We start from the raw sequence: 21,303 nt of genomic DNA, 5'->3' as shown, positions 1-21,303 counted from the left end.
CCACTCTTTATATGCTGCTTGTGTGCTTTTAGAATCTATGGTAAAGATTAACTAGACTGTATCGAGTGGAGTTAACTATAGGTCACCAAAGAAATGTGCTGCTTTTGTTTCAGTGCGAGGAAATGCAGGAAAGTGAACTAATTTAGCGGAAAATCTCTGTACATTAAACCGATCCTGCTCTTATCTGATTAATCTGTAGCGAATACAAGGAATGTAGCGGCCCCGACGCTGAGAGTATAAAATAGTTGGTGCAGAACGTCTTCATCACTGTCTTGTTGTTTTTATGAGGAAGCGAGGAGCCGGAGTCCTAATGTGTGTCCTGTAATGAAGCGTGTCTCTGTTTTAATAATACAGAGGCAGGACTTGTCAGCTCTGCAGACTGTGGGTGTGTTTTATTGCTCTCCGCTGTCCTGTTCAGAAGACTGTGGGTGTGTTTTATTGCTCTCCACTGTCCTGTTGGATCATCACTATCACGTTGCGCTCACAGCTCATGGATATGAGATTAGTGCCGGCCCTGGAGGACGTCGTTGCGTTCTGTTGAATGAGTAATGGAGAGAAGAGCCTGTAACATGGGTGGTATATTGGTTTTACAGTGTAGAGCGAGGAAGAAGACAAAGTTCTCTGGTGCCAGTTCAAATGTGATAAAGAAGAGTAAACACACTTGAGAATTCTTCAACTACGAACACATCGGTATGCTGTTCACTCAGTACGTCAGCGGGTGGCGTCAAAGCTGTTGGCCCACAGTTACGTTAAGCTCAGTCCAGTCTAGGTGTGTCTGCTGGGCGGTGGCTGCTTTTTCAGGGTGGAGCTGGATCAGGTGCCAACTGTGTTGTCATGCAGGCTAACGTAACGCTACACAGTGCTGTCTCATGTTCTTTATCAGATAGAAGGTGGCACAGTTGAGATCAGCTGCAGGAAGACGAGAATATTTGTGGTGTGTTGGTGCTCTTCATTTCTCTCTCACTGATCTTCTAGCTCTTATCTGGCCCTGATGGACTGTATTAAAATCTAGACGTGTTGTTCATTTTTGCACCACTGGATTTAGGCCAAAAAATATTTTATAATATATTTTACAATATGGTAATGGATGGATAGATGGATGTTATGTGTGTAGTTGGTTTGATAAATGTTTTACAAATGTGAACATGTACTTCTAATATTCCTCTAAATGCTTTTTCTTGGGCAACAAATACTTGGAGAACATGTATCCAAATCCAAACTGCAGACAGTCCAGTCAAGCTGAACTTGACCTGAACAAAGCCTGGGTTTTTGTAATTCATGCTGAATGAAGCAAATAATGGAGTTACTGCCCAACCACAACAGTTCACTTAAATACCATTAAACAGGATTTTGGTGTCCCTCATGACATACCAGGGTCTAAACCTCTCATTGATATTCAGAGTCGCTCCGCTGGTTTCTCTTCCGCATCACTTGGTGGCAGACCTTTGTGAGTTTGCGTCTCTGCAGCCGTGTCATGCCGGAGTTTTCTGCTGTCAGGTGTTTGTTTACGTTTCACATCCCCTGCTGCCAGTGTTATTCATCCCATCCGGGTCTCTTTGCAGAGCCGAGGCAGAAAAGGTCTGAGAGGAGAATAGAGGACTAGTGGGGCTTCCACCTTGTGCCGAGTGTGAAGTGGCTGCTAAGCGCCTGTGAACAGGGAGAGCTTTGTCCATCTGCTGGAGGAAAATGCCTCACATTGAGAAGGTCTCTGAGATACTGTGAAAAAAAAGAGAGGGCCGACAGGGAGGGGAGTGCACCGGTGTGGTGCCTGTGTCTACGTGTTTGGTTCATTCTGCAGCTCCTGCGTCATAATTTTGATTTTTCCCTATTTGATGAAACGTCCTCCCAAAAATGTAATTGACACACCAGTGATGAAAATTAGTAAAACAATAGCAGCAGTAATAAAATAGCAACTAGTTATTAATTATGTTGAACCTGGTTCAAACAATCAGATTTTTTAGACCATGTGTTGGACCTCGAGATGGAGGTGGGTTTCAAATGCAGCGTCATTTTCCAACGATGTTTCAGTGATACGACAAGGTGGGGAAACTCCACCAAGTTGGGGGAAAATGAAAACCTGTTCACCCCAAAACATTTCCAAAAAAAAACCACATCTATAACTAAAAGTTTCACTTCTTTCTTACTTTACTTGATGATCTACCGTTTTTTATTTCTAGCTAAACTTTACTCGCTGTCAGACGATTACAATATTTAATCTGTTTAATCACGGTCGTTGTAGATTAATCATAATTTGTAGTGATAAATAAACATTCCATAAACATTTTATAAAATTATATTTTTCCTATATATCGCTGGGACAGAAAGGCAAAAATCAGCAGGTAGCTCGTGACTAATCCAAATGATGTAATTATTAATATGAGAAAGAAACAAAAATGCAGATGTATGATTTTCTTTTTCATGTAGTGAAGCACAGTAGTTAGAACAGATAAGAGTAGTGCAACAGTGCAGCATTGCACAACAGTTCATCTGTGTTAACAGTGACATCAGTGTCTCAGCTGTGGAACTGGCCAGTTTGATGATTGAACACAGTAACCACAACGATGGAGCTGCAAACAACAGGCCTCACGCACATACACACACAGACACACACAGACAATTTGTTCCCACAGCTTTGTGCTATGCTAAGAAGAACACAGTTGCTACCGTTCCACTGTACTGATGTCCGACTGCTCGACTCATTTGCCGTTTGTGTTCGAAAGAGCTTTCTGTATTTGTTACCCGTGCCTGGCTCGTAGTAATTGACTTTATTTTTCATTCCACTCCTCATTCCTCAGAGGTACAGCTGCATGCCACTACAGTCTACACTTTGTGTGTGTGTGTGTGTGTTCTGTGAACACTGTCGCACAGGCAGCAGAGGCTGTTGCAGTCGTCTCTGTGTGGTGCAATGCTGGCTCTTTGACCTCTTGTCGAGGAAGAATGGCACTGATCCAGACAGGAAATGAAGCTTATAGCTGGCTCTGTGCATCACGGCCCATCTGTATATGTGCCAGTGTGTGTCAGGGTGTGTGTATGTCCTTGTTTCCCGCTGATCCAATACTGGCCTGTGTATTTTGGTCTCTCCAGTCTGCTCTGGTGGTCTCTCTCTCTCTCTCTCTCTTTGCCTCACTGTGAGAAGAAGGAAGTGTCAGTATTGACTCTTTTTTTACTCTTATTCAACAAGTTGGGTTTTTGTAAATTAAGATTTGAAAACATTGTTTCTGCTCTGGTGGTAAAAACATTTTTTATCATGACTGTTGTTTTCCTAGATTTCTTTTCACGTTTACATTAAAAAAGAAATAATTAATTATTGTTTAATCGTCAGTAAAATCTTGTATAAAACAAAAAATAACCTAATTTCAAATGCCATGCCATTTTGATCCAAAAAAAAAAGAGGAATTAAAAATACAAACAAACCATAGTATCATCACCCCTGTATTCGAATAGTCAAAAGCTTTTTTTTATATAATGACATTTCAACAAAATAGTCATTGATCACCAAGTTTTGAATTGACTCGTAGACAATAACTTTAGATCAATTGTATGTTTTAATCATTGTAGTCTATAGTAGAGCCCTGAAGAAGTCGATGATTGCATTAAAAACATAGTCAGTTAAAAGATTGTGAAGATATTCTGTACATGTGACATGATGTGAAGTAACTGGTGACTCATGATGCCCAGTACATCATCAGTCTCTGACTCACAGCCACACTGGTCCTCCATCTCTGTCTCCTCCCCAGTAGCAGCTGCATCATCATCATCGTCATCATCATCATTATTATAATTATAATCATGTCTAGGGAGTGCAATTTTCCTACTTAACAAAACTCTGCAATTGACTCTCATCACGGCGTCTCTGTTCTGCCAATCACTCTCGCGCAAGAATTTTGTAGGCAATAATTTGACAGCTCTGTGTAAACACTGCTGCAGGAAAACACTTGGCGTCCCCTCACAGAGAGTGCTTGTTATCTTCCTAGGTTCAAATCTAGAACTTTTCTCAGCTTCTATGTTAACTCGGGAGCTCAGCCTTCGTGCTGCCCTGGCTGCGGCCCAGATTTAATTCAGGGAAAGCCAGCCGAGATGTTTCCATATGTGCTGTGTTGGCAAGTTAAAGTGTTGACCTTGGCATGCAGTGCTGACTGGTTTTGATAAGTGATTTTATTTATTTATTTTTTTACACTTTTCTGGTGGAGTGGGAAAATTGTGTGTTTCCAAGGTTCTTCGCTCGTCCAGTCATCACCACCTCCACTTCTGGCTCGTTCCAACCCCCGCAGGAGTTGTTGGAATTGCAGGAGGAATCCAGTCTGAGGACGATGCTTTGCAAGATGTGGCCAAACTGAGAATTCACCATGGATCCTTTGACCTCACATTTTGGCACTTGGTCTAAGTGAGAGCATTGACATGCTCTGTATTGCCTTCAGAGTTCAGAAAAAAATACACCCTCAGCCAAAAGCCCTTTGACAACTGTTTGACTCCCCAGATGACTTTCTTCAGATGTTATGGTCGTGATCACACTGGGAAACAGATCCGACAGAGAGGCATCGACTCAGCTTATCCACTGCAAGCCCCTTGTTTCCTGATCATATAAAGTGATAGGTTTACGTCAATAGCATCTCTAACCCTGCATCTTCATTGAAATCTTCATTTGATGCCTTAATAATCAAAAATTCAAACTTTATATCTGTCCAAAGTAACGGCTGTATTGTCAGTTTTCTGTTTGTATCTCCATTTATTTTCAGCCAGGCTTTCTCCCTGCGCTGTGAGATATTCCTTACATTGTTTTCACTTCCTTCCTACACCAAATGTAGGCAAAGATAAAAACAAAACATAATGACTCCAAGAATATCTGCGCGGCTCCATGTGTTCTGTATCACACAAGTAGAGCCGGATGTGACCGAAGGCAGAGAGGACGAACTCCCTGCTATGATGCAACAAAGCCACAAATGCCTTAATGATAGACCTGGTGGATCTTCGCTACTCTATGTTTCCAGATCCTAAAAAGTCTCTTGTTTAGTAGCCAGACTCAGTTGCTCCGACTCGGTTATTTCAGGAAATGTAAGTAAGTATCTGCAGTAGGAAAAAAGACGCGCTGGTGGGTTGAACATGAAGTTGTTACAGCAGAAGGAAAGCATACTACTTTACTGGGGAGTACTCTGTCATGAAGCAACTGCTCCAGCACGCTGTGGACTGCAAGTTGTTTAGATCAGCTCTCAGGGGGATTGTGGGTAATGGAGTGAGAAAGAAACTGGGCTTTGCCGAGAATGAACGCAGATCGGTGTCTTCATCTTGCTGTCACCTGCTGGTAGCTTCTACTAGTTGATAAATCCTTTTACAATGTCAGGCATGAACTTGAGGTTTAGTTGTGTTTAACGGTCATGTTAAAGTTGATAGTTATCATGGTCTTGGTAACTCTAGTCAAGAAAGATGTTGATGTTCCAGGACTCCTGGAAGGATGATCTTATCTAAGAACATAGGGCCAGAATAATAATATTTTTTAGAAACATAATCTGCAACATTGCATGTCAAAATCAAGTGCTGAAGTCATTAATGATCTCATATGATTTAATTGTACTCCCTATACATCTTGTTGCCATAATGCAGTATTTTCCCTGACAGAAATACTAAACCTGTTGCCTCTTAAGTGCTGTTTGTGGGTATGATCTCAGAGGAGGATGGGTGTGATTCCGGGGGTACGTCTGCTATCCTTTTAAAGTTTTCTAATCTTCTACAGTAGAGTTCTGTCACGTTGGTCCACTATGGGAAGCCACCTCACACACAGGCATGATGGTATGTAGGGTGTGTTTGTGTACTAATCAGTTTTTCGCATGTCATAAGCACCCGATCTCAGTGCCCATGGCACATGCTGTGCAGCGTGTTTGTTGGTAAGTAGGAGGCATTTTATTGAAGCTATCATTTAGTGGCCACAGCCTGCCAAAGTGCTGAAAAGGCCGTTTTTGTTTTCTTCTCTATTTGTTCCAGTATGTGCTGAAGTGAAACCGGCTGTCTGAGCTCCGTATCAAAGTGTGCACACATCTTTTTCCTTTTTGGTACCATTCTTACCTCACTCTTCAAAACAGTCTGCCTTTGTGTGCCGTGTGGGTGAGAAGTTGTCAGTTGCATTTTCACAAGGCTTCAAAATACCGTAATTGTCCAACTGTCCTTTCTTGTCTGTCTGCAAGTGTAAATCAGCATGAAACTGAAAGACCACAGACGGGGTCACCGAAGGTCAGTGTGGAAAGAATCCCAGTTCCTTTCCCGCTGTCTGTCAAAAGGAAACTGAATAAAAAATATATTCCAAAAGCGATTGTGTTGGCTTCGCATTTAGCACATCGCACAATAAATAAATAAAATGTATAATCATTTGACATATTAAGACAGACAACAAGAACCTGCAGCAGTTGCTTATACTTATATACGTACTATATATTGCATATAAAACCCACACCTTTCAAAACACCCTGGGCTTTGAAATGAGGTCAAAAACTACAGTAAAGAGATAAGATAAGATATAATAAAGGATATGTTTGAAAAGCAACAAACAAGACAATTCTTGTTTTAGGTAATCTATTTATATGAGGGTTATGTGGGTGGTGATAGATGGTGGGCTTCTTTAAACAGGTGTAAACCAGTCACTGAGATGAGCAGTTTCTAGGAAACAAAGACACAGATGGAAAATAAAGACCAGACTGTCTCCTAGTTCAGAACAGTTGTGCTGAAAATCAGCATAATCTCTTCTGTTTCCAAAAAAGTGATCACCTGTCTGTCTGTCCACAGAGATGCATGTGTTGATGGTTTGCCAAGAGACAACATTTCACTTCCTAAGATTTGTCAGTGTTGATGTCATTGGAAGCGTTCGTCTGGCCCACAGGCCATGGGAGTTGAGAGAGTTTTCAAGTGCACTTACAATCTGGTTAAAAAAGAAATAAACAAAACCCAAATATTTTTGCACTTGTTGCTAACACAACAAGAATCTCCACTGGAAGTAACCACGGCACTGACTCACCCACATGCTAAACTGGGATGAAATCTCCCCAAGTTGAGTAGGACCTCAAGAAGGTTCTTTTTTTTTTCTTCCTTTTGTGGCTCGAATGACTCAGTGATGATGATAATGTTGGCAGCATTGGAACCTATGACTTGAGTCGTCAGATTGTCGAAAGTAAATTAGAATCAGCTTTATTGGCCAAGCACATACACGGAATTTGACTCCGGACTCTGTAGCTGTAGTGTTTCAGTGAAAGAAACTAGACAATAAGTTACACATACACATTTTGTTTTTGTTTTTGTTTTTTAGTTTATGTGAAACACATTAGGATTGGCTTGGAAGGAAGTAAAAGATTATGGAAAACACAACCTTTATAGACACGATCTATAAGGTCTTTGTGTTAAAAAATAATTAGATCTCTTTTATACGATCCTTTAACCAACACTTGATAATAAGACAAAAAGGAAGTGGCTGCAGTGAACGGATACATATCAGAGTCTGTCTTCTGTAGTCAAAGGTCAGCAGCTGAACAGAAACAGTCATTGTAAAGCTTTTACATATAGTTTATGTGGCTCAAAGGTGATGAATCAACGTGCTTAATTCTGTAGTTAACGAGATAAAAGTGCTGTGTGTTTTTTGGGAGAAAATCAGCTGCCAACCTGTGTGAGTCCTCCCCACTCCAGTTTGGCAAAAAGAACAGAGTGCAATTTTATTTTACTCAAAGCACATGGACCACTAGGATCAAATAAACACCTTTAGTGTGAGAAAAAAAAAACATTTAAGAAAGAGAATGAGGAATTAAGAAGGAAAATGTGGAAATGTGAGTCAAAGATGAGTCAGAACTCTTCTTGTGTTCGTCTCAGAGGGCATTAGAGGTTCTTTTGGCCTCACTCGGTGCATTAGCAACACACTGTTGACAGGATATGACTGGTCACTGGGTGGAAGTTTTCAGATGTTGGTTTTGAATGTGCTCATCTGACAGTTCTCGTCTTAAAGTTGGCCTACACTGTTTCTATTTTTTTTTTTTTTAAGCCTTGCAGGAAGGAGATGAGTTCACCCACCACACTGTCACTGAGTCTTCCTTCCAACAGGTTCACACATTTTTTGCACCCCACCATCACTCCCCCTGCAAATGCAAGCGGCTGAGGTTAAGATTTGTTTGCACTCATCTGCTTTCCAGTTTGTCATGATTCAAAAACGTTTGTAAGATGAGAAACGATCGCTCTGTGGTTTGAGAGGGGGGTTTTATTAGCTCAAGCTAATTCAGCCAAAAGTTGCCCAAACTCTGGCCCCCATATCTAGTCTCCAGAGGTCACGCATGGGGAGGGAGCTCGACTGTGACAGCCAGGCAGTTGCACTTAGACCATTTCTCGGCAGACATTTTGTACACGGAAGATTCAAATATCACATTTGTTTTTGTGTTTTGTTCATCTTTCTGGGTTGTTTTGTCCTCTTTGCAATCTTCCCAACCCAGCTTAGGTAACTAGGTGGCGCTAGTCAACCCTGTGACAGCCTTCCTAATTCAAAAAGCAACAACAGGCCTTTGTAGCAATTTGATGTTTGCTTTTTGTAAGAGAATTCTCCATGGATGTAATTAAAGTGTGTGTGTGAACAGCTTTGTCTCTTATGAAATATTAATTCCTCTCGTTTACTTGAACAACACGCTCTCTTTCAAACCTCTTGTGTACTGTTAGAATGTGCTTTGCATCAGTCTCACGCAGTAAGAGCAGTCTATTTTTGACTAGTATTCCTCAGTTTAAATTATATTTAATTTTGCCCAAGAAAATTGGCTGGGGCTTGAACGATGTTGGCGTCCTTGGTCTCGCGTATGAGAGATTCCGCAAGTCTCCGTAGACGGTGGCATTCTAGCCCTCAGTCAGCCCTCGGCCCCAGATGCCTGTAAAATAAAAAGAATCCTCTGTTGGCGCTGATTGCTGGGTTTTTTTTTTCTCCCTGTGAGAGACTCATCGTTTGACTGCTCTGCCCTCCGCAGACATTGCAGCCTTTTATCTCTTCGTGGAAGGGCAGCTGGTCCACGGTTTGTCTTAGGTCAGTGGGAGAGACGAAAGCGGAGCTGGGGACGTAAATGAGATGGTTTTGCACATTTTTTAATTATGACGGCTGAGATCAATACGTGCAGGAGCCATGGGAACTCAGTAACTAGGAAACCTTAGAATATGATCAAAGATAACGTTGAAGCAATTTGTCTGCTACTGAAAACAGGAAACATCTATCATGGTCATGGAGTAATTCACAGAGCAGCCAGGTTTTATACACTAGCTGGATATTAATATTAATTAATATCATTTGATAACGAGTCCCCTGTGCTCATGACAACTATAAATAGAATAGAACAAATGGTTCGCAAAAAAGTTTGGTACACTTATAGAAAGGTCAAAAGAATCTAAAATCTGTGGTTTTGGCAATTCATAAGTGTAACTTAGTTCATCAAATACAGTTGTATATTGTGTATATTGTCTATGTATGCAGTCATCAGCTTTGTCCTAAATTATTGTTCCTAACATTAACACTCACAAGTATTTGTCATTTTTCCTCCTGTTTATCAAATTTGACGAACTGGTGAAGTTATTAACATCAAACCGGTGTCAGATTTCTGAAGTATTCACATGAGCCTTCCCTGGTCATTAAAGTGATCAGATCTGGGTTTTAACCACAATCAATTTTTAGTGGTTTGCTCCATCTGCTGTAAAAAGATTAGGACCACAGCGATGAAAAGGACAAGCACGGTGATTCAATTACAGCTGCTGCAGTACAAGTTCATTAGGTCCCAGAGGTCTGGGCATCATTGTGTGTCCGGTGTGGGATCAATCCCACCCACCCCCACACATCCTCATCTGCCTGTCACTGTCATTTACAGACTGTGGACATCCACAAAGAGAAGGTGGCCAGGAGGGAGATCGGGATCCTGACCACGAACAAGAACACGGCGAGGACCCATAAGATTATAGCACCGGCCAATATGGAGCGACCTGTCAGGTACATCAGGAAGCCCATTGACTACACTGTGTTGGACGATGTGGGTGGGGGTGTCAAGGTAAGATTTTTTTTATTTTTTTTTTTTATTTTGGCTTCCTCTTTTTTGTTCTTTTTATTTTCCATCTTAACTTGTTTTTCTGCTTGAACTTCCTTCTCTTATCTTTAGAAACTCTTGTTTTTTCTTATCCTCCAGGAATATGTTTCAGCGTAGGTTGGTGGGAGGAGAGGAGCTAAAAAAGAGATTACATCATGCAACTCTCAGAGAATGTCTATTCTTGGAGTGTTGTAAAGATGTTAGGCCTTTTTTTTTTTTTTTTTTTTTTTAGAGCACTCAGGCCATGTTCGCCACTCTTGTTCTCGAGTTTCCATAAACCGACATGGAGGAACTAATCTGGTACACCATTAAAACATTAAAAGCTGGGTTCTTTTTTTTTTTTTTTTTTAGCTTTCTAAATTTTTATGATCCAAGGGCAACATCTCCCCCTCCTTCCCTGCCACTGGGGCTAACTTTAGAGGTCACTGGTTCGTCCTGACAGTGGTAGTAATGACATCATTTCCTGATGGCTACAGGCATTTTGTGCCATCCTCTCCCTGGAACTCCGTCCGCTCCATCAATCAGCCAATCAATTGCAGCTGTCAAACAGATTGGATTAGAGGCCTGCTATTACTGTCTAGAAGTGTTACAGCCATTGATAAGGCAGGATAAAAACCATTGGTCCACTGTGTAATCAAATGTTAGCATGTTAGCCTGCTCCATTAGGGGGAAATGCTGTGACTAATGTAAAGTATTGACTTTCATTTTGAAAATGCAATTTGAATTTTTTTTTCTAGTTTCCCTCCGGTGGTTTCACACAGAAATATTCTAATGTAGTACTTTTGAGTCGGAGTTATAATATTGACATAACCAAGCAGGAATATTATGAGGTCTTTGCCTATGGGAACACTTCAAATGTCATTCGTCTGTGAGAAATGTCAAGGCACTGCAGATAAATATTAGGGGTGTGAGAAACTATTGATACACTGAAATATCACAATATTTTATCGATACTGTATTGACATTGTACAATATTTTATCGATACTGTATTGACAGTAGTACTGTACTGTATAGACAGTACTTTATCGTTTTTAAAAAAATATTAACGATTCATTTTATTTTGCTCTTATTTCTTCTTCATACATTTCACATTTCTTGCACAACCTTTTTATTAGGTTCATTTGCCCAGTCTTGTGTTCGAGTCTATCCGTCTAACACAGGGTGACGGTACAAATTATTAATGAGTGTGAAACATTATCTCACCGCTCAATATGAATTATGGCACAAATCTCAGTGGATTACTTCCTGTGTGAAGATGTGCTACATTTACATTAGTGGATGTGACAAACAACAGCAACAGTCACGGCCTCTGCTGCTCATCGTTAATCTAAACTCATCACCAATGCGTGTCACAACCCAAAGAGCCAATCAATACTTGGCATCAATGCACCATATTCATTCATACGCAGTCCTTCCACAGCCATAGTGGATTCTCCCCTCCCCCCCGGCTTGTATGGAACATGTATCGGCACGATTTACTTACCGACCGACTGAATCAATACTTTAATGGGAGTTTAAATCTTGTCCAGTGGAAAAGCCCACTGTTAGCCTGCAGGCTGAGTGGGTTTCACACCATTGTTTGTTTAGTTAAACACCAAACTGGAGCGAAGCAGCATGTAGCTCCCACATACATTATTAAACACGGGCTGTTCTCAGATCAGAGAGAAAGGAGGTGAAATAAGGAATTAAAAATGGATTCAGTAGATAATATGAATGTTCTCCAAAGGTTTATGCCAGTGAATCGGGGCATCCTGATGGTTATGTAATCTTTTTTTTTTTCTTAGCATCAAAGTGAAAGATGTGATTTATTCTGTCTGCCATCTGATGATTCATCTAGTTGCCAGGACTTTCAGGAGTCCAGGGACGATGATGTCAGATTGTTGCACTGCTTGAATTTTCATTAAAGTGTCAGTGTCAGAATTGACTTTGAAGCCAGGATGGGGAAAAAAAAAAGATTGCAAAGTTGTGCTTGCAGTGGTATTTAAAATGTGAACCTTCACTCCGCCCAGTCTACAGCGTGTCACCTGATAGAACAGCTAGTCACTGTTAGCGTTATTTAATGACTCCATTAGACTGCAGTGCTGTGGATTTCCTCACCGTCCCGTCTCCGCCTGCTCAGCCTTTTTGGACTCATTACTGACTCGTCTGTCTATAATTCAAAGTGGATGTTACTAAATTATCTCCACGCTGACGGTCTGATCTCCGGAGCACAACAGGAGAGACGGCAGAGATACGACGTTTGCCAGGAAGATAAAGCAGGGCCGCATTAGGGCCTCGGTGTTTTCAGTGTGACCTAGATATGGACGTCAATCTTATCTGTCATTGCTAAACCTGACATCTGACCATGAAGTGTTTCATCTAGAGTTATAGCAAAGGGTTTTTTTTCGGGGACGGGGGGACGGGGAATTTTGTGCTGAATGTCTTCGTCTTCGTTTTGGTTTTAATTTTTCTCTGTTGTTCTCCTACTCTGGCGATGCTACAATGCTTTTTGTGCAAAAAGCCATTGGGGGATGCTGCATTATTGATGAGCCACTTGACTCTGCAGTTGTCAAGCTGTAGATAACCCCCCCTGTCCCACCCCCACTACGCTGGCTTTGGATTCTCTTTGAGATCCAATCGTACCGCTACTAAGATAATTTAAAAAAAACATGGCTCTGTGTCCAAATTAAAATACACAAACGGGTTCTCTAAAACAAACAGTGTTTATTTCATGAGTGAAACCACCTTAATATCCTAGTGGCAGTTGGTTTTAGGCTTCTTGTTTAGATGAAACCTGTTTTTTTGGGAGGGCGGGGGGGTTTGTTATGCACAGTTGCCCTCAGATCAGCACAGTCTCACTGTGTATCTGGGTGTGGTTGCAGCAGCAGTCAGAGACCATGGTATTTCTCCTGCATGTGCGACTTGCAGCTGCTGACCTGCCCCGTCCCTGGTGTTTACTCGGTGTAAATACAACGAGAAATCTTTGTACCTTGACCTCTGCTGATCCATTCAGACAAAGCCCAGTTTTGACATGCCCTCTTCTCTCTGTCTCCTTTTTCTCCTGCCTTCTTTGTGCTCACATAAGTGGTTAAAAGCCAAGGTAAGTCCGGTTTATCACATGACCCATTATGCTGCAATGTATTATGGATAGAATCCAGAAAACCCTCGTACATCTGATCACTGTTGCCACTTTCCATGTTATTTCCCATTAACTGACTTGTAGTCCCTGTTTCCAGCCTAGAACACACACTCTGTTGTTGTCAGTTTAACTCTACTGTACATGTCATGTGTCATGTGTTCCTCCCTAACTGTTCACTAGTTTATTTTTAGTCTCTGTAGGCTTCCCAGACATTCGACTATACAGCATGTGTGTAGATTCACAATATTGAGATTGTTTGAATTCCTGAAACCACAAAAGAGAAATCTATTAATTTGAATACACAACATTGTTGTTTTTGGTCATGAAAAACATAAAGCAGGAAGAAAAATGCTCAGAATACCTGTGAAAAACATAAAGCAGGAAGAAAAATGAATACCTTTACAATTTTGATATTTTTTTGTCATGGTGCAGCTTATAAAAAAAAAGCAACAACAGGTGTTTTGCAAGAAATTCCAGACAAACGACAACACCGTGTGTAACTGAACCAACCACGAGCCGCGGTGACGTTGCATAACTCTGAAACGCACCGTCAGCTGTAGAAGTTTCTTCATCTGGGCAGCCTATAAGATCAGATTCCCATTATGTTCTGTTAATAGTTGTTGTGCTGATGAGTGTATGAAGCCATTTGTCTGTTTCGACTAAGGATTTCCTCTTAACTCTCCTCAACCACAGCAACATGGAAACAATCAGTCAATCAGAGGAGGAACATTATCGAGGACCAATCCACCAACACAGAAGCCACCCAGCCCTCCGATGTCAGGGCGTGGTACCCTTGGGTAAGAATCCACATTACATCAGCATGACACGGACACTTAATGGAGAAGGCACTCGACGGTTAACGGAATAAATATGGGGTAAAAACAGTGGGTGATTGACTTTAAAATGTCCTATTCTTGTACCCGCTGCAGACGCAACACTTCCTATAAGACCCTGGAGCCGGTGAAGCCGCCCACAGTGCCCAATGACTACATGACCAGCCCCGCCCGATTAGGCAGCCATCACGGGCAGCACAACAGCCCCGGACGTACAGCGTCGCTCAACCAAAGGCAACGCACACACAGGTAAATGCAGTTAGAAGAGGCATTCACACATTTTGCACTAGAGCTACAGTAGGTAGGACTTTATGGTGTCTGTAAATCGGCTGCTAAACTATGCTCAGCTTGAAGTTGAAGAGACTCCGGCACCTCATTAATTTTAATGAGATCACTGCAGTGTTGCCACAGAGGGCGAAGATGCTCGGGGTGAGCAGGTAAAATATATATATATATAAAAAAAAAAGTAACATCAGTGATCACAGAACTGCTGTGTCATCCAACTGAGGACTGCATTAGTCTAATAATTAAAACCACAGAGAAGGGAACGTTCCTGTGATCGTGCTGTACCTCTGTAAAAACAAAGAGCGATCAAAGCAGAACCAGGACTTTTCTTTTCCCCCTGTGTTAGCTAAATTATGAGCAACTGCTAAAGTCTTTACTGCCTGTATTGATGTGTATCACATACTGGGTTGTTGAATTTGTTGCTCTATACTCATATATCAATGACCTTCCTTTTTAATGAGAAAATGATGATGGCATAATTTATTTATGCGTCAGTCGGCTGATAACAATGAGGCGGAAAAATAATCTGTCAGCGACAGATTCCAGGGTGAGAGCCAATCAGAACTACGTTTGCTGGCTACAAGGTGGAACGTCTGAACTGAAAGACAATAATGGTGAACATGGTTCAAAAGTAGAAGCATTTCATTGAGTAAAACTAGTTTTTTACAATATTTTTAGAATAGAATTTCAAGTTTAGGGATCTGAGAACCCAGAGAAAATGGTCTTGGTTTCATGCACTTGATATGCAGTCAGTGTTTGCCTTAATTAAAGTCAGTCAACACCGTTGCCCTCTGCTGACACGGTCACACTGGAGATAATAATTCTGCCAAGCTGTGAAATCTACACAAAGATAAACTCCACACCTACTTTTCCTTCCCGTATCAGCTAGAATATGAGTGAAATTCTTTTTTTTTTTGCCATCACCTCGGTAAGTTCTAATCTCTTCTCTGAGTTTGGCAGCTTAGCGCACGTTCACACTGTTTTCACTCCAGGGCTGCACTAAAAATGACATCAAACACCTGCAACGCTCCAGCCCTCAGACGTCACTCACAACACCTGCAACGCTCCAGCCCTCAGACATCTCACTCATGGCTCGTTTCCTCAAAATCCCCACCATAGAAAAAATCTGTGACTGCTTCCAACAGACGCGACTTACGACTGAGTGAAGTTGCCTCATTAGCTAAAGAGCTTCTTACACCGACTCTAATGCTCATAAATATGACTGCGTCTTTTTGTTTATATAAAGCTGTTCCGTCAGCTCTCGGTACTCGCTTCTGAAATGAAAACCCAGATTGGTGTTGTTTCTCTGTGGTCAGTGATTTTGTGGAGCAGCGACAGAACAATCAGACAAGTTTGTGGCATCGCTGCTTCTCATCAGTGGTTTAAAGACCGTGCAGCAGAGTCAGAGACAGACCTGCTGCCCCTGCTGATACTGCTGTGGCATCACTATTTGATTATACACTTGGCCCTGCTTATTCAGCTCATCCCTCACTGCCAAACTCAACAGAGCCCTAAATTCAATAAGCTGATGGCATCTCTGTGTCCCCACTGTTATCGTCTGTCACACGCAGGTATCATTCGTTTTATTTATTTTTTGCTGCTCGCTGCAGAGGCCTGGTAATAAAATCTGTTCTATAAAGGTTTGTTTGAGGTTTGTTTCTCGTTCTCCATCATCCGCACCAAAAATATACACTGTATTTTTGACATAAAGCGTAGTTTTTTGTTTTTTTTTATGTCTCTGTGGGTTTACTTTGGATACTCCGAGTGTTTGTATATAAAAGGTACATAGCTATTTGGCTGCTGAAATAAAGATCCAGAAATGGACCAAAATAGAATTCCTGGGTTTGGAAGAACGCCTCAAACGTTCAGACACCAGTCTGGAGTGACCAGTTTCCTCCAGAATTGTAATTACTCTTATTTTTAGGGATGTTGTTTAGTATTACTTTAAAACATGGATATAATAATACATAAATAGTTTTTAATTTCTTTTTTTTTTCGGTCTGAGGACTCGTCTCATTACATTAAATTATTTTGTTAGACTACAGCAGGTCTCACCTTCGTCCTCTGTTGTTTTTATGACCTGAGCTGTGACTTCGTCTTTAAGTGAAAGAAGATTCCAATCCTTTACATCTTGGATGGCTCTCTAAGCTGTGAGGGAAGTTTATTCTTCCTACTTTTGTGGAGTCAAAATATTTCTGCAGCACCGACGTTGAAGTGCACTTTGTTTCCATTTGACTGAGAGTTTACTTTGTGGCTCAGCCGTGAACATGTGAGCTGGGACTGTTTCTGTCTCTGAGCCTACCTGTGTGTGACAGACCGGCTTGATTTATAAACTCCTCACCACCTCCCCTCTCTGAGTAGGGGGCTGAATGATGTAAGCAGAGCAGGGCCGGGAGAGCTGGTGCTAATTTTTTATTCAGTGAACATTTCCAACAAAGCAAAGTTATAAGAGGATTAGACTAGATGAACTGAGAGCAGGCGGAGAGGGTGGATGTAGACGTTAGAACTCTGGTGTTTAGCTTTTACACCCACAGACTCTGTACCCCCACCATTACCAACATCCTGCAGTATTTATGTCTGCACCGCCTCAGGGCTTGGACTGACATGGATCTGAGAGAAGAAAGGGATGATGGGGGGAAAAAAGGGGGAGGGGGTGAAAAGATAGACGATATGAGTGGAAATGGAGGAGATGGGAGTGTTGGTGTTTGGCAGGAGAAGTGGGATTCACTTTACAGAAGAGGAGGTGAAGGTGCAGTCAGGGGTGAGGAGTAAGGAGGAGGATCAGTGGAAAACCAGGGATGAAAGGAGTAGAAAAAAGACCGGGGTGGAGCGCAAAGGGTCCGGGGAACACGAGAGGATCAAGGACAGCCGGAGAAGGGGGGAGGGAGGAAGGGCAGGGGTGGTTTGGCACAGCTAATGCTCTAAATGCCCCAGGGTCAGGGTGACAAGTCTCCTACAAACAAGACATTTGTTTGTTTCCTCCTTCAACTTCTCCATACTAACAGAATTAAGATTGTTATCATTATAAAAAAAAACTGACCAAACCAAAAGATTTATACAGTGAAAATGACAGCTGGAAAACTGAATTTTCTGAAACTATTTTCTGTTTAAACATCATTATTTATCAAAATCGACCAAATGACTTCCTGTTCATTCTATTTCTAATTTATTCTGACCCAAATCTTTACCACGGTGCCTGACATCTCAGCTTACTATCGACTGAGCTGAACCATCGGTCGTTAGAAGTCAAAGAAAATGGTGGCTCCTGTGGTTTCACCGGGGTAAATAGAGCAGTAAATGCATCGTTATCGGCTGAGCCTTGATGCATGCTCTGTGTCTCTACCTGTCTGCAGTCGAAGCAGTTTGCCCTAAATAAACCAAAGTCGTCGTCTTCTTTTTTCTCTGTCTACAGCGGCAGCAGCGGGGGGAGCAGCAGCAGGGAGAACAGCGGCAGCAGTGGAATTGGCATTCCTATCGCGGTGCCTACTCCCTCCATTCCTCCATCTGGACCAGGTGAGCACTGATAACTGCACAGCCAACTGCAGCCACACAGGGTTTTAATAAAACTACTAGGACGACTGTACTCAGTCAACTGTCTTTCACGGCTGCTGAAACACATTAGAAAATGAAGTGTGTGTTTTCAAAACAAAGTATAACTGTTCAATTTCGGGGACAGAAAACTAATTTTTTTTTTTTCTATTTGACCTGAGAATTAACTCAACTGACAACTGGCAGCTGTGTCAACACAGGGCTGAGCTGTCGGCTCACTGCACATAATTGAGTCACGTCGACGTGTTTAGCTTTTGTACTGAAACACACAACAGGTCTGAGTTTAAAAGGAAAAAAAAATACACTCCCCTATGGTGTTCTGTCATTTTTTTCACAGGGCCAACGCAGGACACAGAAGTTATTTAAAAATAGATTTGAATTTTAGTATTTAAAATTAGTTTAAAATATTTAAAAACATCATTTCAAAGTTTTTGGGGTTTTTTTTGTATTGAACATACACACAGTGATGTGGCCCTCCATTAAAAGGACAGTGTTCACCTCAGTTTGAGAACTCCTGGTTAGAGACGTGTCAATAAAACCATCTATTTTCAGACCCTGGAGCTGGGCTACATTAGGCTTATGTTTACCAGACAGGGATTAGACCGGAGGCCCATTGTGTTTTAAACACAGCAGCTTCTCTACCCAACTGTGTAAATAGGCCACGCTGTGGTAACGCCTGCTGCTCTACGGTGAAACGGTCACACCCACATTCTGTAGCATCACCCATGAGCATCCCATAATACTGCATTACACTATATACACACCAGGGAAATGAACGGTGGAAACACAAACCAGAGGGTTTTTGTTTTTGTTTGTTTGTTGGTTTCATTTGGAGGGACAGTTCTGGCAAAGGGCCAGTAAGGCATGACTAACCACATATTTCCCTTAGAATCTGGTTGCCATGGAAACATGTTTCATACCAGTGAGGAGTGCTGTGTGTGTGTGTGTGTGAGTGAGTGAAAACGCTCGAGCAGCCCTGAAGGCTTCTGAAGCGAAGTGATGTTATGTAAGTGTGTCAGAACCGTCTGACGTTGTTCTTCTTTATTAAACTAATCCAAACACACACTGCCCTCCAGCTCCACCCATGTTGGCTCCCCCGGGAGTCCCCCCTCCACCCCCTCCTTTACCTCCACCCGCTCCTCCCATGCCCGGCTTTGGTCCCCCAGGAGGTCCTCCGCCAACTCCACCTCCACCCCCACCACCCATAGGTGAGACTCCTCCAAAGTCCAAAACTTGGAGGCTACCCGTCCTTTCGTGTCCTCTCTGGTTGAGGTTCTGTGGTGTAAACAAACACCGTACACTCTTCTGACTGGAGGGACACAGGACGGTGATCGACTGTGTCGCTCTAACCTTGGTGGTGGTGGTGGTGGTGGTGGTTCAGATCTACATTTCAAATCTGTATCTATATTTTTGACACAGAAGTCTCTTAACTCCTGCATCATCAGCATTTTGTTATTGGCTAATAAAAATAAAGAAAAAAGGAGATGTGACACAAACAACAGTGTGAAACTTTGGACCACAGCCTTCTTACTTCCTCTAGGCTTTTTTTAAATGTGCCCTCGTTGTCACTGTGGAACTTCTGACCTTAACAGTCAGTGGTGTCTATTGTTTTGTTTGTTTGTGAGTGCTGTTTCCGTTAAATACGTTTTTCAAATGTTTTAATTCGATTATCAGAATTTTTCCAACATCTTTGAAATCTATTCCCAGAAAGCTGCTTTTAAATCCCCTAAAAAACATAAAAACTAAAGTGATGCTGCAGCTGTCATTCTTTTTAAATATTTCATCCTGATTTTTTTTTTTTTTTTTGTGGCTTTGAGACTTCTTTAGCACAGGTACAGTATTAATAATTTCCCTTTTTTTTCTGCTCCCTGACTAGAAGTTAAAGCTGCGTCGGCTGAAAATATTCCTTGTCAATTCATTCTAAATCATCATCATCATTTATGAAATAGGTTTTAATTAATTTTTCATGCAGATCATTTAATAATTTAAAAGCTGACACATTAATGTGACAGTGTGATGCTGTGGAGTCCTGAAAGCTCAGGTGTGTTAACAAATGTTTGACCTAATGCAGCTTTAATTTCCTCGTCATATTAATTAACGGTGATGGTTGTGTTTGATTAAGGACAATTAAATTTTAATTCTTTCACAGGTTGATCAGGTCGAACGCGGCAGCTGTTTCACCCACAGTAGATGTACTGTACTGTACTGCCTGTGAGAATATGTCGTGTTTTGGGAGCTCCTGTGTCTGTCTTGTCACGCCCCGTCCCTGTCTGAGGACGGTGCCTCTCCTGAGACACAGTGTTATCTAGAAATATGAACAGGAAATACTTCAACAGGCTGCTCTTTAACCTCTTCCTTCCCACAGATTTTTCACACATACTCGCAAAGATTGACTTTATCTTCACCTTCAAATCTTTGTGACATTTCAAAGTTGGAAAATAATTTCTAGCTATAAAAATAAGGGTCTTTCATGTGCCACATCTGGTGTCCAGAATGTGGGCCGCACCATCTTCTGGCCATGAAGGAGAATGGACCCACAATCTGGTCATCAGATGTGGGTCACCCGATATCAGATGTTTAACATGTTTTAAACGTCTGTGTGGCTGGTCTTTGAGCCAAAGCATCATTACTATGTGGAATTAGTTGGTTGTGTTGCTGCTCTGCTTTTCTGTTTTGTGGACACCACCGTTTAATTGGCCCATATGTGGTCTTCGGTATGTGGGCAACAAACCACACCCATAATTGACTCTCTCTCTGTCAAATACGAGATGTGGCCAACTGGACATCACATATAGGCCAAGTAAAATATGGGGTCCATCACTGGGTCATACCACTTTGTTCTTTTGCTGCTTCATGCATCAGCTTCACAAACCCTGGGAAACCTTTCATTTTTACCTTCATGAAATTTAAAATATTACTAATAATCAATCTCTCTTGCTCCCTCTGTGCACAGGCTCCGTCTGATTGGTTGTTGATTGTGTATTGAAAGAACGTTTGGGTCTCTGATCAGAAATTCAAAGCTCCCATCATCTTCCAGCTCTTGCTAATGTTTCTCTAACTTCCTCTCTTTTCCCATTTGCGCTCTCTCTCTCTCTCTCTCTGTCATTGTCCCCCGCCCTCTCTGTGGCTCCTCTCCCCTCACCGCTCCTTCTTTCGTCCTTACTCTGCCTTTGGGTGTTTCTAGCTGTGGCCCCTGGGCCGGGTCTGGGCCCCGCTCCAATGTCCCAGTTTGGAACCATCTCACGGCAGATTTCGCGGCACAATCCCTCCAACTCTTCTGTCTCTATGGTTTCGGCCACGGGCACCTACCGTCGGGCGCCATCGGTCACTTCCCAGTTCTCCTTGCAGCAGCAGCAGCAGCAACTACAGCAGCAACAGCAGCAGCAGCAACAACTGCAGCAACAACTGCAGCAGCAGCAGCAGGCCCCCCATAAAGGGGGGGACTCC

At 42.1% G+C, this 21,303-nt stretch overlaps 1 protein-coding gene across 3 annotated transcripts in view; it reads left to right on the top strand.

Annotated features, from left to right (window-relative positions):
• Positions 1–21,303, top strand: part of abi1a (abl-interactor 1a) — a 39,703-nt gene that overhangs the window by 11,501 nt on the left and 6,899 nt on the right. For 2 of the 3 annotated variants that reach the window (XM_017031654.2, XM_008308146.3), the window contains exons 3-7: positions 9,858–10,034; positions 13,136–13,150; positions 13,883–13,986; positions 14,119–14,271; positions 17,720–17,820. In XM_017031654.2, coding sequence (XP_016887143.1) covers positions 9,858–10,034; positions 13,136–13,150; positions 13,883–13,986; positions 14,119–14,271; positions 17,720–17,820 — 550 coding nt within the window. Of the gene's footprint in view, positions 1–9,857; positions 10,035–13,135; positions 13,151–13,882; positions 13,987–14,118; positions 14,272–17,719; positions 17,821–18,932; positions 19,065–21,040; positions 21,262–21,303 lie in introns of all 3 variants that reach the window. The other variant, XM_025054615.1, reaches the window with a different exon arrangement.

Source organism: Cynoglossus semilaevis, chromosome 3 (assembly GCF_000523025.1).
Source record: "Cynoglossus semilaevis isolate Cse_v1.0 chromosome 3, Cse_v1.0, whole genome shotgun sequence".
Taxonomy (NCBI): Eukaryota; Metazoa; Chordata; class Actinopteri; order Pleuronectiformes; family Cynoglossidae; genus Cynoglossus; species Cynoglossus semilaevis.
This window is presented reverse-complemented; position numbering and strand designations above follow the sequence as displayed.